This window comes from Micromys minutus, assembly GCF_963924665.1.
Source record: "Micromys minutus genome assembly, chromosome: 29".
Classification (NCBI taxonomy): domain Eukaryota; kingdom Metazoa; phylum Chordata; class Mammalia; order Rodentia; family Muridae; genus Micromys; species Micromys minutus.
The window spans coordinates 36,082,412-36,097,544 of NC_137964.1; the positions used below are offsets into that span (position 1 = coordinate 36,082,412).

Consider the following 15,133-nt stretch of genomic DNA (forward strand, 5'->3'; position numbering starts at 1 on the left):
GGTGGTGAGGCAGAACAGCAGGGGGTGTGTGTGTATGAGCAAAGCTGCTCACGTCATTGGCCATCAGGAACAGGTGAGTAAGGCAAGAAAGAAATGTGGATAAGACATACCCTTGTACATTTAATCCCAGCATGAGTTCAAGACCAACCTGGTCTACAGGTGAGTTCCAGGACAGCCAGGACAACACAGGGAAACCCTGTCGTGAAAATCAAAAACAAACCCACCAAAAATAAACCAAAAAGACCTACCCTCAAACCATACTCTGAGTGACTACTTACTCCATCTATCCCCATCTTCAGCTTTTCACTATCTGCCATTGTGCCATAAGCCCTTAGTGATGAGCTTTTCATAATCAAACCATTGCAGGAATCATAGCATGTTTTGAAAATACTGTGTGATCCAACGCTTCCCAGTATATACATAAGTTATTTATATTCTCTTTCATCTCCCTCTCCTTACTTCTTTTTTGGGATAGGGTCTTGCTATATAGTCACTGTATGACCTTGAACTTACAGCAACACTCCTGCTTCAGCTTTTGGAGGGCTGGAGTTGCTGGTATGTGCCACTATTCCTGGCTAGATGATATGTTTTAGATTTGAAAGTCTTACATATTTTTTAAGTTTTTCAAGTTCATGGCTTCTTTATTTACTTTCTATTTTCTGATAGAGATAAGCAGTGGTATCCTTGAGATAAGGTTGCTCCTTGTCTTGGTGGCAAAAATGTGCCCTTAAATGAAATATTTGTGTGTACACACAGAGGTTGTGTGATGTGTTGTGATGTATGTGTAAAAGGTAAGAGGACACCTTGGGGGGTTTGACCTCTTCTTCCACCATATGGAACTTATGAATTGAACTCAGATCCTGAGGCTTGGTAGCAGGTGTGTCTTTACCCCAGTGCCATGACTTGGAGACATGTCTGTCCTGTGTTTGCTAAATGTCAGTGCTATGGATTTGCACCATTGTTTTTTTCTGGAGAAGATGGTGTTCTGTGGTTTTGGTCAACTATGGTAGAAAATAGGCAGACTGAGTGGCAATATTGGTGGTCTGACACCAAATTGTGCTTCCCTGCTTTGTCTTCTGTTTCCTCCAGAAGCCTTTCCTCCTTGAGTCCTTTCTGTTCTTTTCATCACTGTCTGTAACCATCTCAGCTTGGCTTTCCTTTTGCTTATGCCATAGGGAGGATCCCTTCGTTGCCATATATGTTGACAGGAAGACTGCTATTCATTGGGAGCCATGTCATACATAGTCATCACACTTGAGCTCTCCTCAGCAAGGTGATGACAGTGTTGATCTGTGCTAAGGGACTGGTGGTCTCTTAGTGGGAACACATTCCTGCCAGCAGCTTTCTTGTTTGGGTCAACAGTGTAACTGTTCTGGTCTGTTCTTGGGAGGCAGATAGAGCTCTTTGGCACGCAAGGAAGGTCTGGCTAGACTAGTAAATCCCAAGAGGTACTAGAGCGGGATTCTTTGGCATTGTGGCAGATGTCACAGGGTCATTGACAAAGTAACAACTGCTCCTTTGGGTTGAATGTGCTGTGTAGTGCCATAGTTTTTTCTTAATGGGATTCACCAACTTTTGGTCTTCTATTTCTTTATTATGATAGAGGATAGGGCACCTTCTCCCTTAGTCTTCTTTCCTTTGGAATCTTGGGTGGAGGAAAGGAGATAGAAGAAAGTTATGAAGTTATATGTTAAGTAACCACCTTTTCTTTGATATAAAATAATAAGTATTCTTGTTTGGATCAAATGCAAGTGTGAATGTAGGTTCAAGCATGTTTTCAGGGCTACTAAGTGGTAATTAGTATTAAGTGGTAATCAAATGATTATATTTGCATTCCAATGTCTTGATTTTAATTTTTTTTTTTAGGGGAACATTACATTGGATAGAAAAGGGAGGTGATAATGCACCATGGCAGTGGTCCTCAGAATGTCCAGCATCAGCTACAGAGGTCTAGGTCCTTCACTGGGAGTGAAGAGGAGCAGCCAGCTCATCCCAACTTACCCCCATCTCCTGCAGCACCTTTCGCTCCATCAGCCAGCCCATCTGCACCCCAGTCCCCAGGGTACCAGATACAGCAGCTGATGAGCAGAAGTCCTGTGGCTGGGCAGAATGTGAACATCACACTGCAGAATGTTGGCCCAGTCGTGGGAGGAAACCAGCAGATCACACTGGCCCCTCTGCCACTGCCCAACCCCACGTCTCCAGGTTTTCAATTTGGTGCACAGCAGAGGCGCTTTGAGCATGGCTCTCCATCATACATTCAAGTTACTTCTCCACTTTCGCAGCAGGTCCAGACTCAAAGCCCTACACAGCCTAACCCCGGGCCAGGGCAAACCTTGCAGAATGTGCGTGCAGGTGCCCCAGGCCCTGGGCTGGGCATCTGCAGCAGCAGCCCCTCTGGAGGATTTGTGGATGCCAGTGTGCTTGTGAGGCAGATCAGCTTGAGTCCATCAAGTGGTGGTCACTTTGTATTTCAGGAGGCACCAGGCCTGACTCAGATGACCCAGGGAGCCCAGGTTCAACTTCAGCATTCAGGAGCTCCCATCACAGTCAGAGAACGGAGACTCTCCCAACCTCATGCACAGTCGGGAGGCACCATCCACCATCTAGGGCCTCAGAGCCCTGCAGCTGCAGGAGGCACTGGACTGCAACCTCTGGCCAGCCCGAACCACATCACCACAGCCAGCCTGCCACCCCAGATCAGCAGCATTATTCAGGGACAGTTGATACAGCAACAGCAGCAGGTGCTTCAGGGGCAGCCAATGAACCGGTCTCTGGGATTTGAGAGGACACCTGGAGTGCTGCTGCCTGGTGTGGGAGGGCCTTCAGCATTTGGGATGACATCCCCACCACCACCCACCAGCCCTTCCAGAACCACCATGCCTCCAGGCCTTTCCAGTGTGCCTCTTACATCTATGGGAAGCTCAGGAATAAAGAAAGTTCCCAAGAAGTTGGAGGAGATTCCCCCAGCCTCCCAAGAGATGGCACAGATGAGGAAACAGTGCCTGGACTACCACTACAAGGAAATGGATGCACTCAAGGAGGTCTTCAAGGAGTACCTGATCGAACTGTTCTTCTTGCAGCATCTACAGGGGAACATGATGGATTTCTTGGCATTTAAAAAGAAGCACTATGCCCCCTTACAAGCATATCTTAGGCAGAATGATTTGGACATTGAAGAGGAGGAGGAAGAGGAGGAAGAGGAAGAAGAAAAATCTGAAGTTATCAACGATGAGGTAAGAAATAGCAGTTCAGTAGTCTAGAAGGGCTACTTAAAGCAAAATAGATGGATTGCAACAGCAGCCTGAAAAATGTGTGAGCTTGGGGTAATGTAGGGTTTGGGTGTCACAGGATCCAAAGAGCAGTAAAATATGTGTTTTCCTTCTTCCTTCATGTAGAGGAAGCGCTGTCCAGTGTAGCTGTCTGGGGAGGAAGGTGAAGAACTGTTGTGACTGATGCCTTTTCAGAACCAGGTGCTGTCACTGACAGCCAAACCTATCATGGGCAGAGCTCAGCCAGCACTGTCTAGGCTTCCCCCGTCTGTATGTTTGCTCCTTGGCCAACGATACAGTGTTGCCAGTCCTCTGGCAACCTATAGGAAAGGTTCTCCCAGTGCTGTGATTCTTAGCTCTTCTCCACTGACTTCCTGGTTTCACTATATGTTTATGTAGGTTTGTCCATAAAAACAAAGTTTTTAAACTAGGGATTTAAGTCACTAGGTGTATCTTGTGTGGGATGTTCACAATTAAAGTACAGATAGTGTCAAGCAATTACATATATTAGGTTTTAGATATAGTCTTAAATGGGAAGTCTTATTTTAAGCTCACACTTTGCAGACACCTATGGAGTGATACTTGAAACAAAGCTTTTGTAGATAGGTTTTGGGTTCCTAGAGTGCTATACACTAAATCCCCTAACAGAACAGCAGTTGTGAAGTAATCTGAGGCATGCTGGGGTCTTAGTGACCTGTACTGTGATGCACTGTCTTTTGTGCTTTGTCTTGTGTAGTGTTTATTATGTTGGTGTAGCTTATTTTGTTTTATGACAGAGCTAAAATAAACTGCTGTCAGCCCTTTGGCAATGACGCCTGCTTTTGGTGAGCAAGTTTTCCTTTGCTCCAGAGTCCTCACGAGCATCTGTGGATGTATCTGTGTGGCTTAGCCATCTGTGTCTTCTTCAACACTGGACCTAGGCTGAACTGTTTTTGTTATTCAGGTCTCAGTGATTTGAGGACCACCACTAGTACCATGCAACAGTGGAACTGAGTATTCTTTGTGTATTTTAACGATGTCTTCTGTAAGCCTAGCCTCCTTATCTGCACTTGTGAAGAAAAACACTTCTCACAGCTTCTACTAAAGTCAGCTTTGCTGTGTGACGCATGTGGTAGGCTATAGAATGATATAGTAGTGCAGATCTTTCAAGAAGCCTCCTGTGGGACACTGATACCTGAGCGCCACTTCCATTTTACAGTTGGAAGTTGAAGAGTCTAAAATGTTGCCTGTGATCAAGACTGGAGTGCTGAAGATTGGCGGCTGTTAGATTGTTGTAGTGTGAACCTGTCAGTCAGCTCAGGGTCCCTTTACAGAATTTGATGCAAAAACATCCCATTTTTAAGCACCTAAATTAGTGAGCTGTCAGCAGTGAAATTCTAATAATTTTGAGCAGTCTTAAAAATTGTTACCTTTTTTTTCTCAAAATATTTCTCTCAGGTAAAGGTTGTGACAGGCAAGGATGGGCAGACTGGGACTCCCGTTGCTATAGCAACCCAGCTTCCGCCAAATGTTTCTGCTGCTTTTTCATCCCAGCAGCAACCGTTTCAGGTACTTTTTGATGGTTCTAAATTGTAGTCTCATCCAAAACGTTTCTTTCATCCAGATATTTTAACTTTCAATTTACTATTTGCTCTTTGGCATTTTTTTTTTCCAGAGCCCATTTCTTATTTTGAACAATCAAAGTCTTTCTGCATCTACAGTTGTGAAATTCAGTTGCATGAGTGAATGACAACACAGACCTTACTGCATTGTTTCCTGTGACCTGCAGTGTGGTGGCAGATTGTAGTGTGCATGTCCTCTAATACTCAAAGTCCTGTTACTGTAATTGTTGTTGTTATTGCTTAGGGCTCCTCGTGTGCTATGTTTAATGTTTGTGATTTCTTGTGTCTTACTTGTATTTTGAAAACAGTGCAAAACAGAACAAGTGAAAAGACAAAGTAGGAATTTTTCCTTAGCTGGAGGAAATATTGATGTGAATCACCTATAGATCCTTAGAACTGAGATTTTTTAGTGAAGGAGACTAGAATGCATTCATGAAGCTGGGGTTCATGTACATGATAGCTTTGGTGTATACTGGCTTCTGAAAGCAGTTTTGTCCTTGGTGATATTTTTGTTTTTGCTTTTAATTTTTATATAATTTCAAACATGAAAGCTGATATAGTCATACATATAGCCATACATACGCCTCTGTGCCTTTTCTGACTCACTGCCATTAGCTTTTACTCATTTGCATTTCATTCTCATGGTTATGAAGTGCCACATGGTATCATGACCCCTATCTTTAAATGGCTTCCACTAATAGATAAGGGCAGATCAGGAAATGCCACAGTAACCTGGTACTGCTATGTGACTGACAGTTGAGATTTAAATTCTGCAGGACCTAGTCTTTTGCAATTTTCTCCCTAGTTGTGGACCTGGTTCAGGATACCCATATTCCTTCCTTGTCATGCATCTCTGGCTTTCTTTAAGCTCGGTTTTTGTTTGTTTGTTTTTGGTCTTCTATAATGGTTGTTTCTGAAGTATACAGGCCAGTTATATTGTGAAATGTTCTATTGTATGGGATTGTCTGACATACCCTAGTATCATGTTCAAGTCATGTAGTCCTGTCATAGAATGACTGTGTGTCTGTATCAGTGTATCATGTCACCAGGCCATGGTATTCCCTAGTCCTGACTGATGATGTTAATTTGAAGCATCTGAGGTAGTGTCCACCTGGCCTATTTAATGTACATTAATTTTCCTTCTGTAAATTATATAAATGTCCTCACATGTTATAATCTTTTACCCACTATTTCAAGCATCTATTGATGAGTCACTCTGAGTTAGTACTATAAAGTCCTCAGGTGGATTTCTTCCCTGTCTCTCACCTTCCTCCATTCCCTTATTTTCTACTCTACCACAGGGTGACTTGGAACTCATTCTGTAGCTCAAACTCACAGTAGTTCTCTTACCATTCTCCCAAGTGCTGGTCGGATATAGTTGTCAATCACCAGATCTCAAACTCACTATGTAAACTTAGAAGACCTTGAGCTCCTCTGTTCCTCCTTAATGTCCCCTGCTCCAAAGTAGGATTTCTATTTCTCACATTCCTTGGGCATTTACAGGCTAACCACTTCTGTTGTTACATTCCCTCATTTAGCCCTCTCCTATAAAGTTGAACATACTCTCCACATATGACCCAATAATCAGACTCTTGACTCTTGGGTATTCACATAAATGAAATGAATTCCCATGTACACACAGAATGCTCTCTGTAAACAATTAATTACAGCAGTTTTGTTTGTGAAGTCCTAAAACAGAAACACTCAGCTACCTATCAAAAGATGAAATTTTAATTAGTCAGTTACATGACACTTTAAGTACTTGTTTGGTTTTGTTTACCTAACATTCAGTAGTGTTCACTGTTTTAGTTGTGTTAATGTTGATAAACCAGAGATGTCTACTTCCCAGCACAGCTTCCCAAAAAAAAAAAAAAAAAAAAAAGTCCTCATGTACTCTTTGTATGGTCTGACCTTTCCTGCCCTTTGGTGAGTATTCTCCAGCATTTTAAGTTTGTGACTTTTCTAGGGTGGGGTGTACTGGAATCACGGGTCATCATCTTTCTGACCAGCCTGTGGTTTTTTTGTTTTGTTTGTTTTTTGTTTTTTGATTGCCAAATACTGTTACTACTTCCTGTTACTTGGGTCCATAACTTGTCATGGCAGGTTCTTATATTCCAAAAGAAATTAGGAAGCAGAAATTGGTTAAGGGAAGCAGATTTTCTTACAGTTTTGCCAACTGGGAAAAAGCTAATTTTTCTCTATCATGGCTGTGGCAGTCTTTATAAGTTATTGAAACAAAAGTTACAAAGTTTGGGTTTACTGTTCTTTCCAAGGAGGAAGGTCGCTTACCTAGGTTGCCTTTCCTGTTTCCCTAATTAGCAGGCATCCTCCATTCTGAGAATTTTTTCTTTAGACTTATTTCATGTGTGTGTTTTTGTCTGAATGCATATATGTGTGAATGTGTGTGCCTGGTTCTGTGGAAACCAGAAGACATCATCAGATCTTTTGGAACTTGAGTTAGATAGTTGTGAGCCACCATTTGATACTGGCAGTCAAACCCATGTTCTCTGCAAAACCATTAAGACACTAAGAAGTCTGTCCAGCCTTGACTGCTTTTACAAGTTAGACTGTTCTCTTGGTGATGTTCTCAGGAAGTAGTTTTACCCTTTCATCTTTTGATGGGTAGTTGAATGTTTCTGTTTTAGGGATTCACAAACAAAACTGCTATAATGTTTACAGAGAGCATTTTGTGTGTACATGGGCGTTCATTTCATTGGCATGAATGCCTGCGAGTCAAGAGTGATTATTGGGTCTTATGTGGAGAGTATGCTCAACTTTATAGGGCTAAACTTTTTTTCCTCCTTGTGTGGTTTTCTGTTCTCAGCAGTAGTGAGAGTCATGTTCCTTACTCTCCACTTCAGCATAAAGCTTTTTGCATGGTACAGATACCAATTTTTTTGTACAACAGTACTGTGCTAGTTGCAGGGTTTTTTTGACTATCATTTGTAGAGCAATTATTTAATAATCTGAAGTATAACAACATTTTTTTTAAATGGATTGTGTTTGTACTTGATCTAAGCCAAAATGCCTAGACGTGATGTACTGACCTTCTGATATCATTTCTAAGAATTCTGCTCAATCCAAGGTCACAGAGATCTCCTGTGTTTCTGCCTGGAAGTTCAGTAACTTGACATTTAGACCTGTGATCCATGTCTAAATGTCAAGTAATGAAGTTCTATGTGAGGTGACATGTTAGTGGATGTTAGTTTATGCAAATGGATGTTTGTGCTAGTGCCTGGTGTGTCTCTCTCTCCCTCTCCTTTTCTTGTGTGTGTGTGTGTGTGTGTGTGTGTGTGTGTGTGTGTTCAGGAATGTGTATACCATGGTACACAATCGGATGTCATAGGCTTGCTTCTTTTCTTCTTTCCTTCTGTTCTTTCCTTCCACCATGATCAGTTGTGGTCATCAGACTTAGCCACAGGCACCTGTACTCACTGAGCCATCTCACTGGCCCAGGCACCATGATTCTCACCTTGATTCTGTTTCTTTTGTTGTTTTGTTTTTATCCTTGTATTCCTTTCCCTTTTCCTGTAGGTTTCAGAATAGGCTTGATATTCTGCTAAAATATGATGGGGATTGCATTGTATCTGTGAAAACCAGTTTGGGGAGAACTCATAGTCCTACTATACTGTATTTCAGTTCTTGAATGTGACTCTTTGGTTTTCTTGATTGGTGCTTTGTAATTTTCAGCATGCTAATGTTGTATGTTAACTTGTTAGATTTATATTTAAGTTTATTATATTTTTGCTGTTATAAATAGTATTTCAGAACGGTTTCTAGGGGCCTGGAGAAATGGCTCAGTGGTTAAGAGCACTGACTGCTCTTCCCAAGGTCCTGAGTTCAATTCCCAGCAACCACATGGTGGCTCACAGTCACCTGTAATGGGATCTGATTCCCTCTTCAGGTGTGTCTGAAGATAGCTACAGTGTACTCATATACATAAAATAAGCAAATCTTAAAACAAACAAAAGTTCCTAGCTGTTAATTCCAAATATAAAAATACAGTAGCTATTTTAACGTATATTCTGCATTCTTGCTAAACCCATTCATTTGATTTTGGAGCATAGAGAATCATTTCTACAAATAGAACGTTTCACTCTTTCTAATTTCTTTTTAGATTCATTTTTATTTTATGTGTCTTGTCTGTATGTATATGTCTTTGCTTCATGTGCATGCAGTGTTCATGGAGTTGAGAAGAGGGCATCCTTACTCTGGAGCTAGAACTGGAATTCAGATGTTTGTGAGCTGCCATGTACATGCTGGGAGTTGAACCCCAGTCTTCTGGAAGAGTAACCATTGTGTTCTCTCTCTAGTCCTAAGTCTTAACTTTTTATCCCAAGCAGTGTGCAGTACCAGTACAGACAGGACTTCAGTGAGATAGTGTCTTATAGCAATGGAAGACTAGACGCTCAGTCTTATTCATAGGATCTTCTCTGAAACATGAAGGTGGGAGCCATCAGTTTGTAGATGTCTTTTTTCAGGCTGGGGAAATTCCCTTTATCAGTGGATACTGAATTTTGTCAAGTGGTGCTTCTGTGTCTATTAGTGTGATTTGTGATTTCTCTTGAGTCTAAATATGTGGTGTTTTAACCTTAAATTGTGGAATATTTTATAATAGGAAAGCACATCTTCATCAGTGAGTTTGAACAGACTCTCTCTCCAATATAACCCACATGGTACTTGCTGTGTCTACTTTTTTCACCAGGATGTTTCATTTTCCTACACAGCCCCCTTTCCACACCTGTTATTTATTTTGATGCTCAGGATACTTGTAACTGACTGACTGAGGCCTCTTCTAGCTGGTTCTAGTGTACTTTTGACATGTCCCTACCCCTTCATGGCACAAATGTTTTAAGATTTGTCTTCTGGGATGCATGTGTTGGTTTATTTCTGTAATCCAGCACTTAGGAATCAAGAAGCAAAAAAAAAAAAGCAAATTTGAGGCTAACTTAGTCTACACAGTGAGTTCTAAGCCAGGCAGAGCTACCTAGTAAGACCCTGCATCAAATTAAATAGATGATAGATAGATAGATAGATAGATAGATAGATAGATAGATAGATAGATAGATAGATAGATAATGCATCTTGGTTCTTGATCTAGCCTTGAGACCAGCCAGAGACATGGTTCATTTTTGTGGGGAGCAGTAACCTGATTCTACTATTTGTGATTTTATTATAATGATCTTAGAGATAAATATGTATGCCATATGTGTGTTATAGTTATTCAGAGACTGTTGATCCTCTGGAAGTGGAATTCCAGGTGATTGTGAGCCACCTGATGTGGATCTGGGACTCAGGCTTAGAACCTGTGGCAGAGTAGCTGGTGCTGCTCTTCATGCTGAGCCGTCTCTCTAGACCCTGAAGATGAATCTTTTCAGCACTGCGAGACAGACACAGGCAGATCTCCCTGAGTTTCAGAACAGCCAGAGTCACATAGTGAAACCCTGTCTCCTAACAAACAAACAAGCAAACAACAAAACAAATTTATGTGTGGAATCCCTGTCAGTATTTGGAGAAATGTAATGTATTAGTGCGTTTATATATCATACAGAGGCTTGTTTGTATAAGAACAGTGGGACTGTGGAAGGTAAAGGGTACCTACAAATATATGAAAAGATGCCTTCAGTGCAGACTAAACCATTCAGATTCACATTTAAACATACTCAGCAATCAGAGATGGGTTCTAGGCAAGGCATATGTGTTCATGTAAGTATGTGGTGATTTTCACCCTCTTGTGGTGGAGTGTGCTTGATCTAGACAAGAGGAGACATTTTGTTTCACCTGGAAAAGATGAGTGATGAGCACAACCCTGACTCAGCAATGTACCCCTTAGGAGGTTTTGAATTTCGTGTGTACCAGAGCATAGGTGTAGCGGGTGTTCTCAAGCAGCGTTGTGTGTAAATACCCCCTAACTGGAAAGAACTAAAGATCCTTTGGCAGCAGCATGGGCCAGTGGCTATATATATTGAGGCAGAGGAGTATCAACCAGAGTGCTCTTTGGGTGAATGAGGACTGTGCCACAAAGTCAAGACTCATCAGAACGCAGAACTCAGCAGATACACTAAAAGTCTGTCAGTGGTGATACTATAAAGACAAGCACACAGTTCTAAAAATGCAGGAGACAATGAGAGTGTGTGGTCATTGGTCCCAATCTAACTGTTCTTGATTATTGGTTATTTTGTTTTGAGGTAGGCTATTACCATGTATGCCTGGCTAGCCTGAAATTTTCTGAGCAGACTGGGCTGACTTCAAATGCCTCTGCCTTGCAAGTGCTGCTGGGATTAAGGGCATGAGCTACATCATGCCAGCCTGGTCCTTATTCCCCGCAACCTCCGTGTGTGTGTGTGTGTGTGTGTGTGTGTGTGTGTGTGTGTGTGTGTGTGTGTGTGTATTGTGGGGATCAAGCTTAGGCTGTTTAGGCTTGTACACTATGTTTTAGCTGTTGAACCATCTCCTCTGCCCTATTATTAGTGTTTCAGTTGTATGCAGTGACTTCTCCATTTCTCCTTCTCACTGAGTTTTATGCAAATTTTCAAATATACAGAAACTTGGAATAGGTCATTTATTATTCCATATTAATTAAATCACATGCACATGTGGGAGTCGGAGAACAACTGACTTTGAACTGTAGCAGTCCTGCCTCTGCTTCTAAACTGCTAGCATTATGTGTGTGCTACCACATGGTTTACTCCATTATGCATTCCATCAGTTTGAGATCTGTAGTCCATTCAACTGGCGTTCAGGTTTGGGCTTTTGGTCTCCATAGGGAAGTGCTCTTAAGGGTGTAGCATTTGTGAGTCAGAAGAGGGTTAGCATATGGGACTTGACATAATGTTATATCATGTTTAGCCAAGAATATTGATGGATATATATGAATATCCCAGCCTTCATGTTCTCACATATGTTGACCTGACAGTTACACTAAACATTCTCAAAACAATTTTAGGATGGATTTTGGTTTATGTAGCTGTTTGGGCTAGTCTGAATACAGATCCAGAGTTCTCTGTATTATCTTGTGAATGTGTTCATGTTTTTATGTGTATACTGGAAAGTTTGTAGGAATGATGTGGGATCTTAATCTATTTTATTGTACATATTTTTAAAAATGCATTTATTTTAAGGGCTGGGATCTTTAAAGATGTGTACCAACAAGTAGTACAGCTCTTTATTATTTTTTTTAAAAGATTTTTATTTTATGTACTTGAGTGTTCTGCTGACATATATGTATGTGTACCACATTTGTTCTGTTGCCTATGGAAACCAGAACATTGGATGCCATGGAACTGGAGGTATAGAAGCTTATTAGCTACCATGTGCATACTGAGAATCAAACTCTGGTCCTCTATAAGAGCAAAATGCTCTTAATCACTGAGTTATCTCTCCAGCTCCACCTGACGTGCTTTTGAAAAGAAGGCTCAGGTGGATTTTGTATTTGTTTTCTGTACCAAATTCCAGTGTCCAAAAATTTTGAAGTAAGAGGTAATAGGTTACTGAGTCTCTTCCATTTACAGATGTCTTTAAAGGTCTCTTCTTCTTTGACACTATTCTACTTTTGGTGACAGCATCAGCCTTACAAAGGCCATGGTCCAGATATTTTGCCAAGTTTTCCTCCAGGAGGAAGCAAGTGCATTCTTGTGTAGGCAGCAATCATTTGAGTTGGATCTTCTGTAGGCTACAGGTCTTTCATTCCTTCCACTGTTTGTTCCCATGTTGTGTAGTCTGTGCGCTGAGTAACACACATTCATTGTGTGTGTGTGTGTGTGTGTGTGCGTGCAAGTGTGTGTGTGCAAGTGTGTGTGTGCAAGTGTGTGTATGCAAGTGCGACTGTTACTATAGGAGCACAGTGCATGGCATATGTATATATTTCAGAGAACAACTAAGGGAACTTGATTGTTTTCTTATCTCGTGTATCAAGGATCTCTCGTATGTAACTCAGGATATCAGGTTTGGTGGCAAGCATCTTTATTTGCCGAGCTATCTTACTGCTCCCTAGCTAACTTCTTTAAAGACAAGAGTTTCTTAGTGTAGTCCAGGCTGACCTTATAGTTGCAGTCCCCTAAGTATTACTCAGTATTACACAGTAGTAGTATTACTACTGTGGCCTACTGTATCTAGCTACTGTGTTGCAGCTGCAGATTTGTTCTTTTTTAAAGCAGGTGGTCCTTAACCTTTTAGTTTCTTATCTTGGCCTCTGCTTGCTGCCTGGGTATCTGCTTGTATGGTTGATGGTTCAGCCATACGTCTAACACCTGCCAGTCAGAGCTGGGCAAGGAGACCTGGCTTCCTCTGTCTATCGGTCTCTATTCTTCCTGTCATCCTTCTACAGAGTGTAGTTTGGGGACTGCCCTCCTACCACATGCCAACTGTGGGAAACTTGGTAGGTTTCTTCCCAGAACTTCCTATATCGCCTGCTATCTCTTTGCTGTTCTCATGTTTCTCTAGAGCTTATGATTATTTGTAGTACGTTTCCTCTAACTGCATGCAAATCACTTTCCAATAAAGAATTAACTGTCTTGGATATATAAGTGATACCCATTTGTTTCAGAGTATTTAGAAAACTGAAAAAAGTACACAAACATGAATTAAGTTATCTATGATCCCATTTACAGAGAAGCCACTGTTAAACATGTTTTGATTTTTGAGATCATTTCTTTCTTCCTTTTTTGTCTACCTCTTGTCTTAGGACTTCTGCAATCAAGCACACTGACCAAAAGCAAGTTGGGGAGGAAGGGGTTTATTTGGTTTACACTTCCATATTGTAATGTAACACTGAAGGAAGCCAGAATAGAAATTCAAATAGGGCGGGAACCTAGAGGCAAGAGCCCATGGAGGGGTGCTGTTTCCTGGCTTATTCTGCATGGCTTGCTCAGCCTGTTTTTTTTTTTTACAGAACCCAGGACCACCAGCTTAAGGGTGGCACCACCCACAATGGTCTGGGCTGTTTCCCATCAATAACTAGTTAAGAAAATTCTCAATTAAGGTTCTCTCCTTTCAGATAACTCTAGCTTATGTCAGCACATTCTCTGTCTCCTGTTTTCTCCTTTCTTCTTCCTATTTTTGTTAAATATGAACTACCTCTGTGCTCATTGTGGGTTGCAGGAGCCAAAGTCTGCCTTTCTCTAGGGCTCAAGGCCTAGAGTTAGTTCAGTACTATGCCTATGGCATAGTCTTTTTGATTAACTCCACAACTGGTGTTTATGGTGCTTCACTGAGAAGATTGGAAGACCCAAGTCCTTTGGAGATAGATTGCACAGCCTATAGCTACTGGGGAGCACTGTTATTCAAGACCTGCTAAGATGGCAAGGACAGTTTCAGATGGAGATCTGTCTGACTCTTTGCTTTCATGGTTTTTGATTGTTTTGTTTTTTATTTTTTATTTTTTGGAGAGGGTCTCACTAATGCATGCCCAGGTGGTCTCCTTCTGCTTCTGTTTCCTGAGTGCTGGGATTATTACAAGCATGTTCTGTCCAGCTTCAAGGTCTCTCTCTCTCTCTCTCTCTCTCTCTCTCTCTCTCTCTCTCTCTTTTTTTGGACAGGGCCTTACTCTATTAGACCTGCCTGGCCTAGAACTCATTATGTAGAACAAGGTAGGTTCAACTCAGAGATATCCAACCAACTCAGAGATATCCAACCACCTCTGCCTCCTGAGTGCTGGGATTAAAGACATGTACCACCAAGCCTGGCTACTTACTTTAGGGCAGTTTTTGGTTTATAGCAGAACAGAAATAAGGTAAAGATTGTTCAAATCAATAGTTTTCTTGTCTTTCACGTCACATGTGTAGCCTTATTCCTGTAGACTCCACCCAAAGGGATTCACTTGTTCAACTGATCCTGCATGGACATTATTGTCCTCCAGAGTTAATAGTACATGCCGGAACATGCTCTTGTTTCTATGCTTTTTGTAGGTTTAGACTGCCATTATGATTGGGTAAGACATGCTGCATTCTACCCATCCCTCCCCACTTCTTATAGCCACTAAACATTTTCTGACCATGTAGCTTGTACAGATTGGGTTCTTCTACTTTATTTAAGCCTTACTTAAAGAACATACATATTTCATTTGCATATATACACATATACATGCATATGTGTATATGTGTACATATATTATGTATATATATATATTTATATATATAAAACCAAAAAAATCATCATCTTGAAGTTTCAGGATAGATTTTTTTTAAAAAAAGAATTGTTTATTTATTCAATGTATGTGAGTACACAGTGGCTGTCTTCAGACACACCAGAAGAGGGCATTGG

General features: G+C 41.2%; 1 protein-coding gene across 8 annotated transcripts in view; it reads left to right on the forward strand.

The window, feature by feature from the left end:
* EP400 (E1A binding protein p400) overlaps positions 1–15,133 on the forward strand; it is a 95,212-nt gene that overhangs the window by 9,803 nt on the left and 70,276 nt on the right. For all 8 annotated transcript variants that reach the window (XM_080941060.1, XM_080941062.1, XM_080941063.1 and 5 more), the window contains exon 2: positions 1,867–3,236. In XM_080941060.1, the coding sequence (XP_080797186.1) occupies positions 1,902–3,236 (1,335 nt within the window). In that variant the 5' untranslated portion in view covers positions 1,867–1,901. The remainder of the gene's footprint in view (positions 1–1,866; positions 3,237–15,133) is intronic.